The sequence below is a fragment of the Raphanus sativus genome, chromosome 7 (assembly GCF_000801105.2).
Source record: "Raphanus sativus cultivar WK10039 chromosome 7, ASM80110v3, whole genome shotgun sequence".
Classification (NCBI taxonomy): Eukaryota; Viridiplantae; Streptophyta; class Magnoliopsida; order Brassicales; family Brassicaceae; genus Raphanus; species Raphanus sativus.
The window spans coordinates 994,376-1,008,983 of record NC_079517.1 but is presented as its reverse complement, the minus strand read 5'-3'; the positions used below and the strand labels follow the sequence as shown (position 1 = coordinate 1,008,983).

At 31.4% G+C, this 14,608-nt stretch overlaps 1 protein-coding gene and 1 pseudogene across 1 annotated transcript; both read right to left on the bottom strand.

Moving 5' to 3' along the window:
* Positions 1-5,518: 5,518 nt before the first annotated feature.
* LOC108818258 (salicylate/benzoate carboxyl methyltransferase-like) lies at positions 5,519-9,280 on the bottom strand (annotated as a pseudogene).
* A 2,051-nt stretch (positions 9,281-11,331) lies between these two features.
* LOC108818257 (salicylate/benzoate carboxyl methyltransferase-like) lies at positions 11,332-13,246 on the bottom strand. Its single transcript, XM_018591164.2, has 6 exons — positions 13,196-13,246; positions 13,080-13,125; positions 12,851-12,971; positions 12,304-12,696; positions 11,951-12,208; positions 11,332-11,860 (listed from the first exon to the last, which is right to left on the bottom strand). The coding sequence occupies exons 1-6, from the start codon at positions 13,200-13,202 to the stop codon at positions 11,501-11,503; spliced, it is 1,185 nt and encodes a 394-aa protein (XP_018446666.1). The 5' UTR covers positions 13,203-13,246; the 3' UTR covers positions 11,332-11,500.
* Between the last annotated feature and the right edge of the window lie 1,362 nt (positions 13,247-14,608).

Genomic DNA, 14,608 nt, shown 5'->3' with positions numbered 1-14,608 from the left:
ACTCTTGATTAATCTAATTAAACACATTAAACTAATAGAATTTAAAATAATAATAATTAAAAACGTTTAAAAAGGGAAAATAAAAAAAAATTAAATTTTTTTAATAAAAATAAACTTTGTAAAACTTAATAAAATAAAAATAAAAATAATTTACAATTTTTTTAATAAAGAACAGTTTACAAAGTTTTATTTTTTATAACAAGTTTATAATGTTTGTAAACTTTTTAATTTTATCACAAATTTTCATAAAAATAAAAAAAAATAAAATTAAAATGTATTTTTCTAAAGTTTGTTTAAATTTTAAATTTTTTATAAATTTTGTTTAAAGTTTTTATTAAACACAATAAACTAAAAGAATTTAAAAAAATAATAATTAAAAAGGTTTTAAAAAGGGAAAATAAAATAAAACTTTTAATTTTCTTTAATAAAAATAAACTTTGTAAAAATAAAAATAATTTACAATTTTTTTAATAAAACGTTAAATAAACTTATTAAAAACATTTACAAAGTTTTATTTTTATAAAAAGTTTAAAATGTTTTTAATAAAACTTTAATTAAATAAAAAATTTAAACTTTATAAAAATAAAATAAAACTTTACAAAAAAATTTAATAAAAACTTTAAACTAACTTTATAAAAAAATTTTATCGAACTTTTTAATAAAAATAAAACTTTTAAAAATGTTTTTAATAAAACTAAATTTTGTAAACTTTATAAAATAAAAATTAAACTTTACAAAAAATTGCACCTAATTTCAAAACACCACATGTTGTATAGATATGTATCATAGAGAATAAGAGTTTGTGAAAAAAAATCAAAAGAAAAACTATGGAAAATCCATAGATCAATGAAAAAGACAAAGGAGAATCATTTTTTAAAATTTTTTGACAAGTAAAATCGAAAATAACACGTTTTAGGAAGTTAGAATATTTTAGGAGATTTTTAGAATATTTCCTTAACTGAATTTTTCATTAATTTTCACAAAAATCAGGTAATCTTATCCGTAGAAGGCGCTTTCTAAAAGTTTAGAACATTGACAAAAATCTAGAACACGCTTTCTACTTTTAGTAGACGGGAGAGTACATTTTAGAAAACACATTCCGCAAAATTTAGAATACTTAATAAAAGTAGAAGATGTTTCGGGACGAAAAGTAGATAGCTTTAGGATTAGTAGAATGCGCATTCTACTTTCTTAGAAAATTAGTAAATAGTAGAATGTACGTTCTAAAAATAGTAGATGATCGTTTTTATTTTAGAAATCGCTTTCTACTATACCATTTTCCGTAGAAGGCACATTCTACCTTTAGTAGAACGTATTTTCAAATTTTTATTTATCAACTTTTTGAAAAAAATAAAAATACCAGCATGTGTATATAGGTGTTTTATTAATTCTTTATATTTTTAATTTTTTTTTGATTCACAAAAGTATTTATTTCATTAGTTTTCAGAAATACAAAGGGTAAAAAAGAGAAAAATTGGACAAAAAAGGATTTATACCAAAGGGACAACACCCATGTTTTTTTGTTCTCTATTGACAATTTTCCCTATAATATTTGCCTGATCCACCTATTTTAGATCTAAGTAGCAAATCCGTATCGATTTATTTTTGGATTTCTTTTTAAAAGATTTCATATTAATTAGAATTTGACATTTTTTTTCTATATTAGATACTCCTTATCTAATTCTCTAATATTAGATTTTGTTTGATCTTTTATATTTTTCTCTTTAAACTAAGGATCACATTCATCTCGTACCCCACAACTGATTTTCAAGATTTTTTGACTTGATTTATGCCATACATAAATTTCATTCATAACTCGAAGGGTCTGATCCATATCTCGAAGTATATTTTGGTTTTTTGCAGATTTTTCGTCAACCATTCTGAAACCAATTGTTGGAATCGTATACAACTATTTATTGTCTGATTAGTACGATATTGTCCACTTTAAACTTAAAAGGTAAGACCGCATAAATTTATTTTTGGATTTCTTTTCAAAAAACCTCGTATTAGTTAGAGTCTGACATTTCTTTTATATATTAAACATTCCTTATCTAATTCTCCAGTATGAAATTTTGTTTGATGTCTCAAATTATTTCTTTCGTACTAAGGATTACAACCATCTCGTATTATACAACTGACTTTTAAGATTTTTTGATTTTATCTCAGCTACAAAGATAATTGTTTTTTTGTTAGAAGGAGAAGACAACTTGTTCACTTCCTTTGTAAAGATGGGACATATCTTAAACGTGAAACACGTCGAGTTGTTTGCAACATTCTTACCCAATTGGAAGATAGTTGTGAATTTCGTGAACTTATAAAATTTAATATTATTGGGCCTACACCTTTTGTCCGTTATTGTTGTTAGTAGGTTTAACGTTGTACATTAACTTCGTATGTATACAAGGCACTGCCGTAACATTCTATTGAAAGAATCATCTTTATACTAGTAAAGGTTCTTGACATGATATCAAAATATTGAACTTAAAACTTCAATCTAGGTTTTTTCGGTTCATACGATCCACTTCAGATTATTCTTTTTCTTTTCAAACACTTTCTCTAAACATGGATGATAAAGATCACGATCACAGCTAAAACTCGTGTGGAAGTGACAAAGAGAACTATATCTCCTTGTGATCTCATCGCAGGAGATAATCCTGGAACCATAATCTCCAGACCGGCGTTGTCTGGACCTAATAATAAGAAAAAGAGTACAAATCAAATGAATCTCTCAGTGAAGATTCTTTACAAAGAAAAGAATTCGTCTGATTATGTATCAAAGTGGCCACATGCAAATATGGCCGACAACGGATGATTGAGTATATCTTTCGGATCATAAGTGATTATGATCCGAAGCAAATATATTAATGTCACACTAGATTTTCATCCGCGACCGCACGGATATTAATTTTTTGTTTTAGTTTTTATTTATTTATACTAAATAATGTATTTGTAATACTTGATCGTTTTACATTGACTATGTTAGAGATGTGTATTTGGATACCCACTGATTCGGTTAAAATCTATTTGGGTTTGAAATTCCCGAGTTTAAAGATTTCAGCAACATTCAAATACTTATAAATTTTGGTTTCGGTTTGATTCGGGTATTTGTGGGTTTGGTTCAGATACGGATAACCCGTTTGAATTATTTTAAAATTTTCAAAATTTATATATACTTTAAATTTCTCAAAACATATAATATATATTTGGATGGAGAATAAATATGTATTTTAAATATTTTTGGTGTTTGATTATTGTTTATCTATTTTATATGTTTATTTTTTTATATTTTCAAATAGTTTACACAACTTTTTAAGTTGACAAAAAAGACAACTTAAAAATATCATTAATTGTTGAAGAATAAAAAATAAAACACATTAATCTAAATAAAAAGACAAACATTAAAATAGGAAAAAACACATTAATTTAATTGAAAAAGACAAACATTAAAATAGAAAAAAAAAGAAACACATTAATATAACTGAAAAAGACAATCATTAAAATAGAAAATTCAATTTAATTCTCATTGGCATACAATTGTAAATAACACTGAAAAGTAAAGAGTATTCTATATGTGTATTTCAGTTTTAATGGTTTAGATGACAATAACATTTTCATACGATAACACCGTCTGCACTTGTTGGAACAGAATCAAAAAGTAAATTTTAAGGCAAGCCATGTTACTGAGACACTACTATAGAACATAACAGTTATATACATGATCGGTCCTGAGATTTTAAAGGTTTTATATAAAACTAAAAAATATCACAATACATGTTAAATAATTATATATATTTTTATTCAATATAATATTTATATATTTTTTTAGGAAAAATAACCAATTGATCAATGTAAATTTATTGATCAATTGCTTATTTTATTAAAATTATTTAAATTTTATGATAAATAATATATTAAACATATCATTTTATTTTAATATTTTTATTTATTTTATATTTGTAAACATAAACTGAAAAATATTTTAAAATTTTAAATTAATTTTTGAACACCTGAAGGGTAAACTAATACAAATTACAAAACTTATTATAGCGCATATTATGTTCTAACTTCTAACACAAATTTTGAATTTGATATCATAATTTAAAAATAAAAATTAATTTTTTTTAAAACTACTATTAAATTTATGTTATGTTAGTTTAATGTGTGTGTATATATATATATATATATATATATTACAATTTCATAGTGAATAATATATCTTGTGATATTGTTTTGTTAAGATTCAAATTTTCAAAGACAAATTGAAATGTCTAATAAAGAAAATAACACATGTAAATGTGTAAACACCTAGAAATGTTTAAACTATATTAAATTATATAGTATTGGTTAAATAGTTGGACCAGTATATTTAAATCTATTGAATTATATAACTCAACGTCTAAGAAAAAATTCATATATAAAAATATATTGAGTTAAATGGTTTTTTGGACCATATAATAAAAATGGAGTAAAAATAGAATTATAACAAATGAACGCATTTGCAAAGCTTTATTGGCCCATATCTCAGAACAAAAGATCACGTGGAACATTTTAAGTTACTATAGTGATTAGTATTAATTTCATTTGGTTAGAAATTGGTTAGGGATAATAATTTTGATCCGTGAATTATGGTTACGTTTATTAGAATCATTTGGTAAGTATAGTTTTGATATAATCAAACTGAAGAATAAAATTTAAGAATATATTTTCTCAAATGGGAGTTACATTGTATAAAGTATAAACTAATAATAGGGAATGTTATAATTATTTTAAATGAGTTGTGAATAGGTCCAAACTTAAATGGCAACTTTAAGTAGATAAAATTTAAAATTCTAAATTAATATAGTAGATATGAACACTGCATTATAAATTTTACATCTTTAAAATATAAAATACATTTCACATCGAAAATTTAAACCAACTTTGGATAATATACCAGATGGCTTAAAGTAATATTGGCACAGCCTCGAATGGATACACGGTCGATCTAGGAATTTTATGGTTTTTAGAGACATGTTTTTGGATCAATCAAAAAGTTTTTTGCGATATGCATTTTTTTAAGATTTATTCTTGTTTGTATATCTTTATTGTATATTCTAATAAATTTCTATTTTGTAACTGCTGCACAACTCCTTATTTACGTAGGAGCCATAAATGTTTTAATCATATTTGTTGTGATGTTCATGAATAATTTCGAATATTCCATATATTTCAATCTGTGGACTGTTGGGAATGAGATAACTTCATATCAGTCCGTAAGATACTGAAACTGTCCTTCCAACCAACCAACCCATATTACTTACTAATGGTTGAACACAACACTTACTTTGGCCAGATTTTTTCATCTCTTTCGGATATTGTAACTCTCTCCTTCTCCTCAAATGAGAGCATTTGAGACTTTTCCTCATCAACTAGTTAATGAGACTTCTCGTGCTGAAAAAAAATCATTTCACTGACCTACGGCACTGAAGGAAAGCACCGCTGCTAGCTCGCCTTGTTCACTTGGAATCGAAACAAGGTATAAAGTCAAAACTTTTTTATTAAAATCTCAAACATAAAGTCACAGTTATGTTTAAATAGCACATTCCTTTAGACAAACCTAATAAGAAAAAGATATCATAAACTTAATCTAAAAAGGAAATAATCATAATTATCTATAAAAAAAAGAAATCAAAACCCAAACTTAACGAAAAGGCTAAAAACCAATAATGATTAGTAAAGCCCACAAATACGTCTCTTTGGCAAACTCTTTGGTAAACTTGCAGAAGACGAAAGATGGCTGCATCATTTCCGAACCAATGAAACCAGTAGATTGACGGACGTTTTGATCCTGCAGCTAGCATGCTGAGAAACATGGTGTGCATATTTTTCAAACAATGTATCGATATTAATGGCATCTTGGAAGTGAGCTACAAGCATCGTTTCAGTCGCTGCTCTCATGCAATTTGCCTCTTTTTCCCCTGGTTTAGCTCCACATGATTCCAGGATACTTTCTCCTTTACTATGGCCAAGATCAAATGCATGTATCTCTAAGTCGTTTATTTGGAATGACCCCTCATTTTTAATAATATCTTTTACTTCTTCTTCGGTCGGATCATAATACGGCATCTTGAACGAATTCGCCTTTGATGCACTCACATGACCCTAACCATTGAAGCAAAATTTAGCCAATCAACCATGCATAAACATATTTTAAAATATGTAAAAATGGATATCTTTTGATATTTTACCTCAAAAACTAGGTCGCGGAGAGAATCTGATAACAATGTTATAAAATGACAACAGTCCCTGTATAATGGATCATCAAGAGTCTTTCTGCCAATTAATGTGAGAACCATGCGTCCATTAGATACCATCTCTTCAGAGCGCATTCTTAGAAATGTCGTAAAATCTTTTTGGAATTGATTCATATAAGCCTTGTAATCACTTTGAGAACTTGAACTTGTTATGTACACACTAATCTTGGTCTTCTCCAGTCCGTCCGGAACCTTACAATACCAGAATTCCATTGTCACAAGCTTAATACTTATAATTAATTTTAAATGTCTATGAAGTATAAAATTTTCTTTTTTTTGAGAAGCGTAAGTAGAAAGTTATTATAACTAAGTACTTATGATACCTTAGAGAGGTAATGAACGCTGTAATTTGAATGAATCAAATGGAGACTATTGCGAGGAAAGAGCCTTGAGTAAAAAGAACCAGGTACTCCAGAGACAAAGCATGGTGTTTTGCTTGTGAGCTTATCGTTGAAGAAACTTATGAACTTGAACGTCGTGTTAAAATCATTACCAGGGAGATCGTTCAGACAACAATCAATCTCTGGCGGGGTCTGGTTCCGTTCTTGACATAACGCATTGATTGTGTTAATGATCTCAGACATGAACAAGAACGTGTTTTGTCCCGAAGAACAGCCCAAATCAGTTAGTTTAATGCATTCAGGAAAGTCCAAGTTCGTCATCATTTCTTTTGTGTTTTTAACCAATATGGGCTTGCTCATTGATAAAACTCTTTTCTGCAGAAAACAACGAAAGAGGCAAATTACTTTGAAAATTGTTCCCTTTTTTAAGAATGTCAAATTTATTCAATCAAAAGACTTTTTGCATCAGTGTGCTACATTATTGAGAGGGAGAAAGATGAACCAAAAAATTGTGAAACTAAAATGAAGAATTGTTGTGTTGCTGTCTAATGAACCAGTATTGAAGAGGAATCCACATTTATGATTTATATACTTTGTTTTTACTTTTTTGTAACATGCGATTTATACTTTGAAAATATTTGGTTTTACATGCAAATCTGTTAAAGTCTAACTAGTTGGAGTATAGAATATATAATGATATATTAGTTTGTGTATGCATGTCATACTTTTTTTTTTTTTTTGTCACTGAAAATTTCATTAAAACTAAGAAATTGAAAGGATCCAAAGATGATCCAATTCAAGAAGTCCATTACACATAAGAAGAGCCTGAAGAGCTGAAAAACTAAGACATCTGATACAGAAAATCTCCGATCGACAGAGATGAAATAACCAGATTGTTGCAAACCCAGAAGAGATCACTCGGAAAACTACCAAGATTCCGATGATTTCTTTTGACTGGGATTCGCCGATGATAGCTCTGATGAGCGTTGAATTGTTGGAGAGAACCTTGAAATTTGCGAAATCGAAGGTTAACGCCTTGCAGAGAGTTGATCGCATCGCGAGGGCCTCTGCATTCAGGGAAGGGTTGACGAAGACTTGAATTGCTGGTCCTTGGGATGGTGCTGCCATAACCGTACCAGAGAAGATACAGCCTGATCCCACCGCCTTCTTTTCTTTACTCCAAGCAGTAACAGTTATACAAATGATCGAACTGATGTCTTCTGCTTTTCTGGAGAGATGTTGAGGCACAAAAGGAGATTTACAAAATCCTAAATGATTTGATTTCACACTGAAGAACATAGATGATTGACCAGTGGATGTACCGCAGAGTACGAAACTCTGTGGCCAGCTACAGACGATCAATATCTGAAAAAGGGCTATGTGAACCCGAGGGAGTAACTGTAAACGGCTCTCAATAACCTGATTATGGATGGTGAGACACATATTGGTTGGAGGCTGAAGTAGGGAGATGCTTGATACGGTATTCGACGAAGAAACGGAGGCTGTGTTTAGACTGATACTTCTTACACCGATATTACAGGTCCAGAAGTTCGTACTGAGACCAGAGCTGATCCGTTGGCCAGTGGAACAGGTCTTCATGAGATTCAAAATAGAGATGTATACTGGGAGCTCAACAAGGCTCATCAAATCCATCAATATAAATTGAAAACACATCTCACGATACCAGACAGCTCGAGTTGATGGAGGGAGGCAGGAAGCTCTTCTTTCGGAGAGACAAAACCCAGATCCACAACAGCTGCTTGAAACGTCGGTTGTCGATCTTATGGCCCTACATTCCGTCGGAGTAACGCTCTGTACTGTCAGAGCTATTAACGGAGGAAGGGACCACTTTGTAACAGAGCCTTGGAGAGGCGGTTGAGAGGGTGCTGCTGGCGGAGGTAGAAGGCTTGCGGGATATCCAGAATCGAGTTTGAGATGGGTGGAACGTGGCTGAGAAGCACCAGAGACCTTCCACAAGTTGATGGACAAATCGTGTTTTGAAGGAGACACTTGAGGCTCCGGCGGATCTGGTGGATCCGGAGGCTCCGGAGGAGATCGGGAGGTCAGATCTGTTTGAAAGAGAGGCCACCAAGGAGGGAGAGCAGGCTTGAGATGCACCTGTTGAGTCGTCGGCATTGGGAAAGGAAGCGGGAGGACGGCCATCAGAGGCAGCGTTGAAGAGGAGGAGAGGGCCAACATCAGAGAACTAGGCCGTCACCGGGGAGTACGCCGGAGGGGAGGCTCATTCTGGAGATGACGGCTATCTCGGTCTTCGTGCCTGGGAGAGTCTCCTAGGGCGAACTCAAAGAAGGTGATGTATGCATGTCATACAAAAATTGGAAAAAGATATATAAGATGAAAGAACCTGAAGAAGAGAGTTGGATGCGTAACTATTGTGTCCATCACCTCCTCTCATACTTAAGATATTAACACCAGGGTTATTTCTCTTCATCGAACTTGCTAATTTCATTTTCGCTCTTCCCATTACACCTGCATTGATCGCATGTATAGACAATATATATTATAAATGCATACATCTAAGTCAAATTAGCATATACAATCATTGATCTGAAGATGAATTGGTGAGAAGAACCTTGAGGAAGAAATCGAAGGGATGAATCTTGAATTCATTTGGCTCACTGTTTCAAGAAAATATTTTTGAATGAGAACTATAACAAGATGTTATTGTTTTGGTTGAGGTGGAGGCTACCCCTCATTCACTTACTTATAGAGGTGGAACATGTATTCCACATCGAGGTTTTCAACACAATTCTATTTAATATTAAGATATTCCATTATCCAATAATTTAAGAGATTTCTGAGTGCATAGTACTACAACCAATAGTTTAGAAGTATAATAATACATATGAAATATACTTAACGTTCATAGTATGTTTTAAAAAGAACACGTAACCTTCATAATAACTCTAGTATTCTCTTCAAAAAACAATTTCCTAGGTTTTGATTAATAGCTTGAACCATTATATTATTAGATTGTGAAGATCCTGATCTAAACATATATATAATTTCTGAACTCTTGACATTCGTAGGTATGCCCGCAAAGGAAATGCACGGACAGAAAAACATTAAGAAGTAACTGTAATTCTTTCCATTGGTATAAATCTCATCAGCCACATCTGCACCTTGAATCCGTTTTGTTTCTTCACAACTATTTCCATTTATTTTTTTCTTACCCAATCATGCTAATTAGTAGGGACCATCAGTTACCTGCCAACTGCCATACAGATTTTCATTTTTTTTTTGTTTTTCTTAGCAACTTGTTGCCTTTTTATATATTTTTGTAATGGTCACGGTTGGGACTGCTCAAGACATTTGTTCTTTAGATCAGCTCCATTGATATTGAATTTTTCTCGAAAGATGGAAGGAATAGATTTGTGGACATATATGGGTTTTAGGCTCAGTTTATGTCTTTGTTTTATTTTGTTTGGTTTATATTCTTTGTCTTTAGTTTTTTATCGACACTATGTATCTCAAATTTCTTCGAGTTAAAAAAAAAGATATTATAATTATAATGTTTTTGGTTTTTTTTTTTCGGTTCAGTGACAAAAAAAAAATTATAATGTTTTTGGTTAGGGAAAAAGTCCCTTTGTTCTCTTTATTTGTGAGGTGTGACATCTTAAACGCAAAACACGACGAATTGTTGCAAAATACACTCTCCAACATCAATACGCAATCGGTATAAAGATTTGTTGTGAGTTTTAGCCAGCAACTTGTTGCCTCTTTCGGTTCAAAAAAAACTTGTTGCCTCTTTATATATTTTTGTAATGGTTACGGTTAAGATATTATAATTATAATGTTTTTGGTTAGGGAAAAAGTCCTTTGTTCACTTTATTTGTGAGGTGACATCTTAAGCGCAAAACACGACGAATTGTTGCAAAATACACTCTCCAACATTAATACGCAATCGGTATAAAGATTTTTTTGTGAGTTTTAGCCATCTATAGTCATAGATAAGAATCAAAGACACTTCCATGAGGTTCTTATTAATATATGCATGGATTATAACATGAGAATATTACAACCATGATAAAACTACTAGTTAAGCTTTGTGGGGGTAGCTAAGTAAACAACCATGATAAAACTACCATGGTAGTTGAAACTGATGAATGGTGTAATAAAATCTTAAGAAGTGGCTGAGAGTGTAAATTCTTGAACCATCAACTACATCTGTCCTTTCATCAAGTTACCAATTGCATATTTTGCTTTTACTGTAGGAACATGGATATTACAACTCAAATTATACTATTGCAATATCACAAAAGAACCTAATGAAACCATAATTGAAAACAACACTACAAGATAACCCTTAAGAGGAGTAGGAAAGAGGCTTACAATTGCATCTTTCATTATATGACCCATGAGAACAAAACAGAATCCATCAACCAAGAAGAATTAGCAAATGATCAGCCAGCCGTAGTATACGAGGACAAGAAAACTTAGCGTAACAGTTCGGAATAATATTAAAACTTGTCATGATCAGTAGATCAAAGATCAAAAGACACATGAAGAACGATAATATTTATTTTCAGTGGGAAAGAGAAGAAAGTAGCAAGACGGAAAAGTATTCAGTATAGCTGACAAGCATGTACCTTATCATTGTTCCTTCTCAATAATAACCTGGAATACACTTTGTCATGGAATAAATTTGAATTAAATAAGGGTACGATATCATAATCTTAATCATTAAAAATATAAAAAAACTGGAAAAATAAATAAATGGTTTGTGTCAATCCATTTATTGCAAGTAGTTTTGAGTTTGAGGCATAGCAAATCATGACCATGAGCATTACATAAGTTATTCCTCTTTATTTTTACACAAGTAATTCCTTGATATATATAGTAAGATTATTTTCGAACCAATGAAACCACAAGAGTGACAGACGTTTTGTTCATGCAGCTAGCATGTTGAGAAACATGGTGTGCATATTTTGCAAACAATGTATCGATATTAATGGCATCTCCAAAGTGAGCTACGATCATCGTTTCTAGCGCTGCTCTAATGCAATTAGCCTCTTTTTCCCCTGGTTTAGCTCTACATGATTGCAAACTACTTTCTTCCTTACAATGGCCAAGATCAAATGCATGTGTCTCTAAGTCGTTTATTTGGAATAACCCCTCATTTCTAATAATATCTTTTACTTCTTCATCGGTCGGATCATAAAACGGCATTTTGAACGAATTTACCTTTGATGCACTCACAAGTCCCTATACAAGGATCACGATGGAAGCGAATCATTAAATCCAATCAACCATGCGTGAACATATAAAATGGATATCTTATGAGACTTTACGTACCTCGAAGACAAGGTCACGGAGAGAATCGGATAACAATGTCAAATGATGACAACAGTCCCTGTACAACGGATCATCTATAGTGTTTCTGCCGAATAATGTGATAACCATGCGTCCATTAGATACCATCTCTTCAGACCGCATTCTTAGAAATGTCGTAAAATCTTTTTGGAATTGATTCAAGTAAGCCTTGTATTCACTTAGAGCACTTGAACTTGTTATGTACACACTCATCTTGTTCTTCTCCAGTCCTTCTGGAACCTTGTAAGACCAAAATTGCATTGTAAATGTCTTTTTCTAAAACACTCTTCTAAATGTCTATAAGTAGAAAGCTATAATTAAAATACTTATGCTACCTTAGAGGGGTAATTAACACTGTAATTTGAATGAATGAAATGGAGACTCTTGCTAGGAAAGAGCCTTGAGTAAAAGGAACCAGGTACTCCAGAGATAAAGCACGGTGTGTTGCTTGTGAGCTTGTCGTTGAAGAAACTTATGAACTTGAACGTCGTGTTGAAATCATTACCAGGGAGATCGTTCAGACAACAATCTATCTCTGGCGGGTTTTGGTTCCGCTCTTGACATAAAGCAGTAATTGTGTTGAGGATCTCAGACATAGCCAAAAATGTGTTTTGTCCAGAAGAACAGCCCAAATCTGCTACTTTAATGCATTTAGGAAAGTCCAAGTTTGTCATCATTTCTTTGGTGTTTTTAACCAATATGGGCTTGCTCATTGATAAAACTCTTCTCTGCATATAACAACGAAAGAGGCAAATATCAGTAAACAAATTGTTTCTTTAAAAAAAAAGTTGGAGTATATAGTATATGATGAAATATTCGGTTGTGTATGCTTGTGTCTTACAAATACAGGAAAAAAAGTATATATATAGAAGATGAAAGAACCTGAAGAAGAGAGTTGGTGGTGTAACTATTGTGTCCATCGCCTCCCCTCATACTTAAGATACTCACACCAGTGTAGTTATTATTCTCTTCATCGCCCTTACTCGTTTCATTTCCATCAGACCTGCATCAATCGCATGTATAGACAAATGCATAAGATAAATGCATACATCTAAGTCAAATTAGCGTATACAATCATGTGATGTGAAGATGATGAATTGGTGAGAAAAACCTTGACGAATAAACCGAACGGATGAATCTTGAGTTCATTTCGCGCACTGTTCAAGAAAAGAATTGAAGATGAGAACTATAACACAAGATGTTATGTTTTGTTTGAGCGAGGCTTACCCCTCATTCACGTTATTTATAGTCTTATAGCAACGAGGTTTTCCAACCAACCAACATCTGCACCTTAAATCCGTTTCTTAGTCAAAACTATTTCAATTTATCTTTTCTTACTCAATCATGCTGAATAGTAGGGACCATCAAATTACCTACCATACGGTCCATACCCTATGTCCATACCGTATTTTCTTTTGTACTTGTTACCTTTTTATATATATTTTTTTGTAATTCTCACATCTAATATAATTAGATCATATAAAACTGAACCACTCTTAAATCAACGAGTTCCATATCATTCCAGACATAAGAAAAAAAATATTCGACTCATTTACAACGTAAGCATACAAAGACCGTGTATGCTTATGCTCATTGATCTTCTAAAAACCAAATAATTGTGGCATAAACCAACATAGGCTCATGTTCGTATCACTAACTTTACTTCCATATATTTACTACTTTACCTACATCATATCACAACATACACAGTTATGCAAGAACATGATTTTTGTTTGTTCAAAAACAACCAAATAATGGTGGCATATGGTCAGTAGATTTTTTAAATATGTTTTTTATATATTACATTTTACGAGACTATGTGTATAAGTTTTTTTTTTGAAAAATGACATAACTATGTGTATAAGTTAAAAGGTAAAAAGGTGTGACAAGGCAAATTATTATACTAAAAATGAAAGAAGATTAAATACAAACTAATAACAAGTACAACACAAATTATAACACTATTAAATTCTATATATATTTAATAAAAATATTATATATATGTCTAATATGTATATATATATATATAAATGTTACACAAAATATATATAATATTATATACACATATTATATATACTATATATTATTAATTGAAATTTGACAAATCAATTTCCGACCTTTAGGGCGGGTCCTAATCTAGTTAAAATATTATTATAAAGTTTTAGTTGATTATGGAAAACTTAGAAGTCACCTTATTCACTTTATTTATGAGGTGTGACATCTTAAACGTGAAACACGCCGAGTTGCTGCAAAATACAGTAATACACTACTCTCCCAACATTAATACCCAATAGGTATAAAGATTTGCTGTGAATTTTGTGACCTTTTTGAAAACTCATATCTGTACTCTTAGGATAGATGGTTAGATACTTGGTTTATTGTATACACGGTTTACTTATACTGTTGTACATACCGGTTTATGCCATGACGTTCTTATTAATTTAAGATTATGCATGGATTAAGAATTTCATAATGAATCGAAAGTGCTTAATTGTATGCACAATACATGCAGAGGCGGACCCACCAAGGCCCATGGGGGGGGGGGGGGGGGGGGTCACTTGACACCCCTAAAATAGTCAAATAAATGAAATTGTATATGATTTGCTAAGAATCTTTTGCAAAAATGGTTAGTTTGTTCTC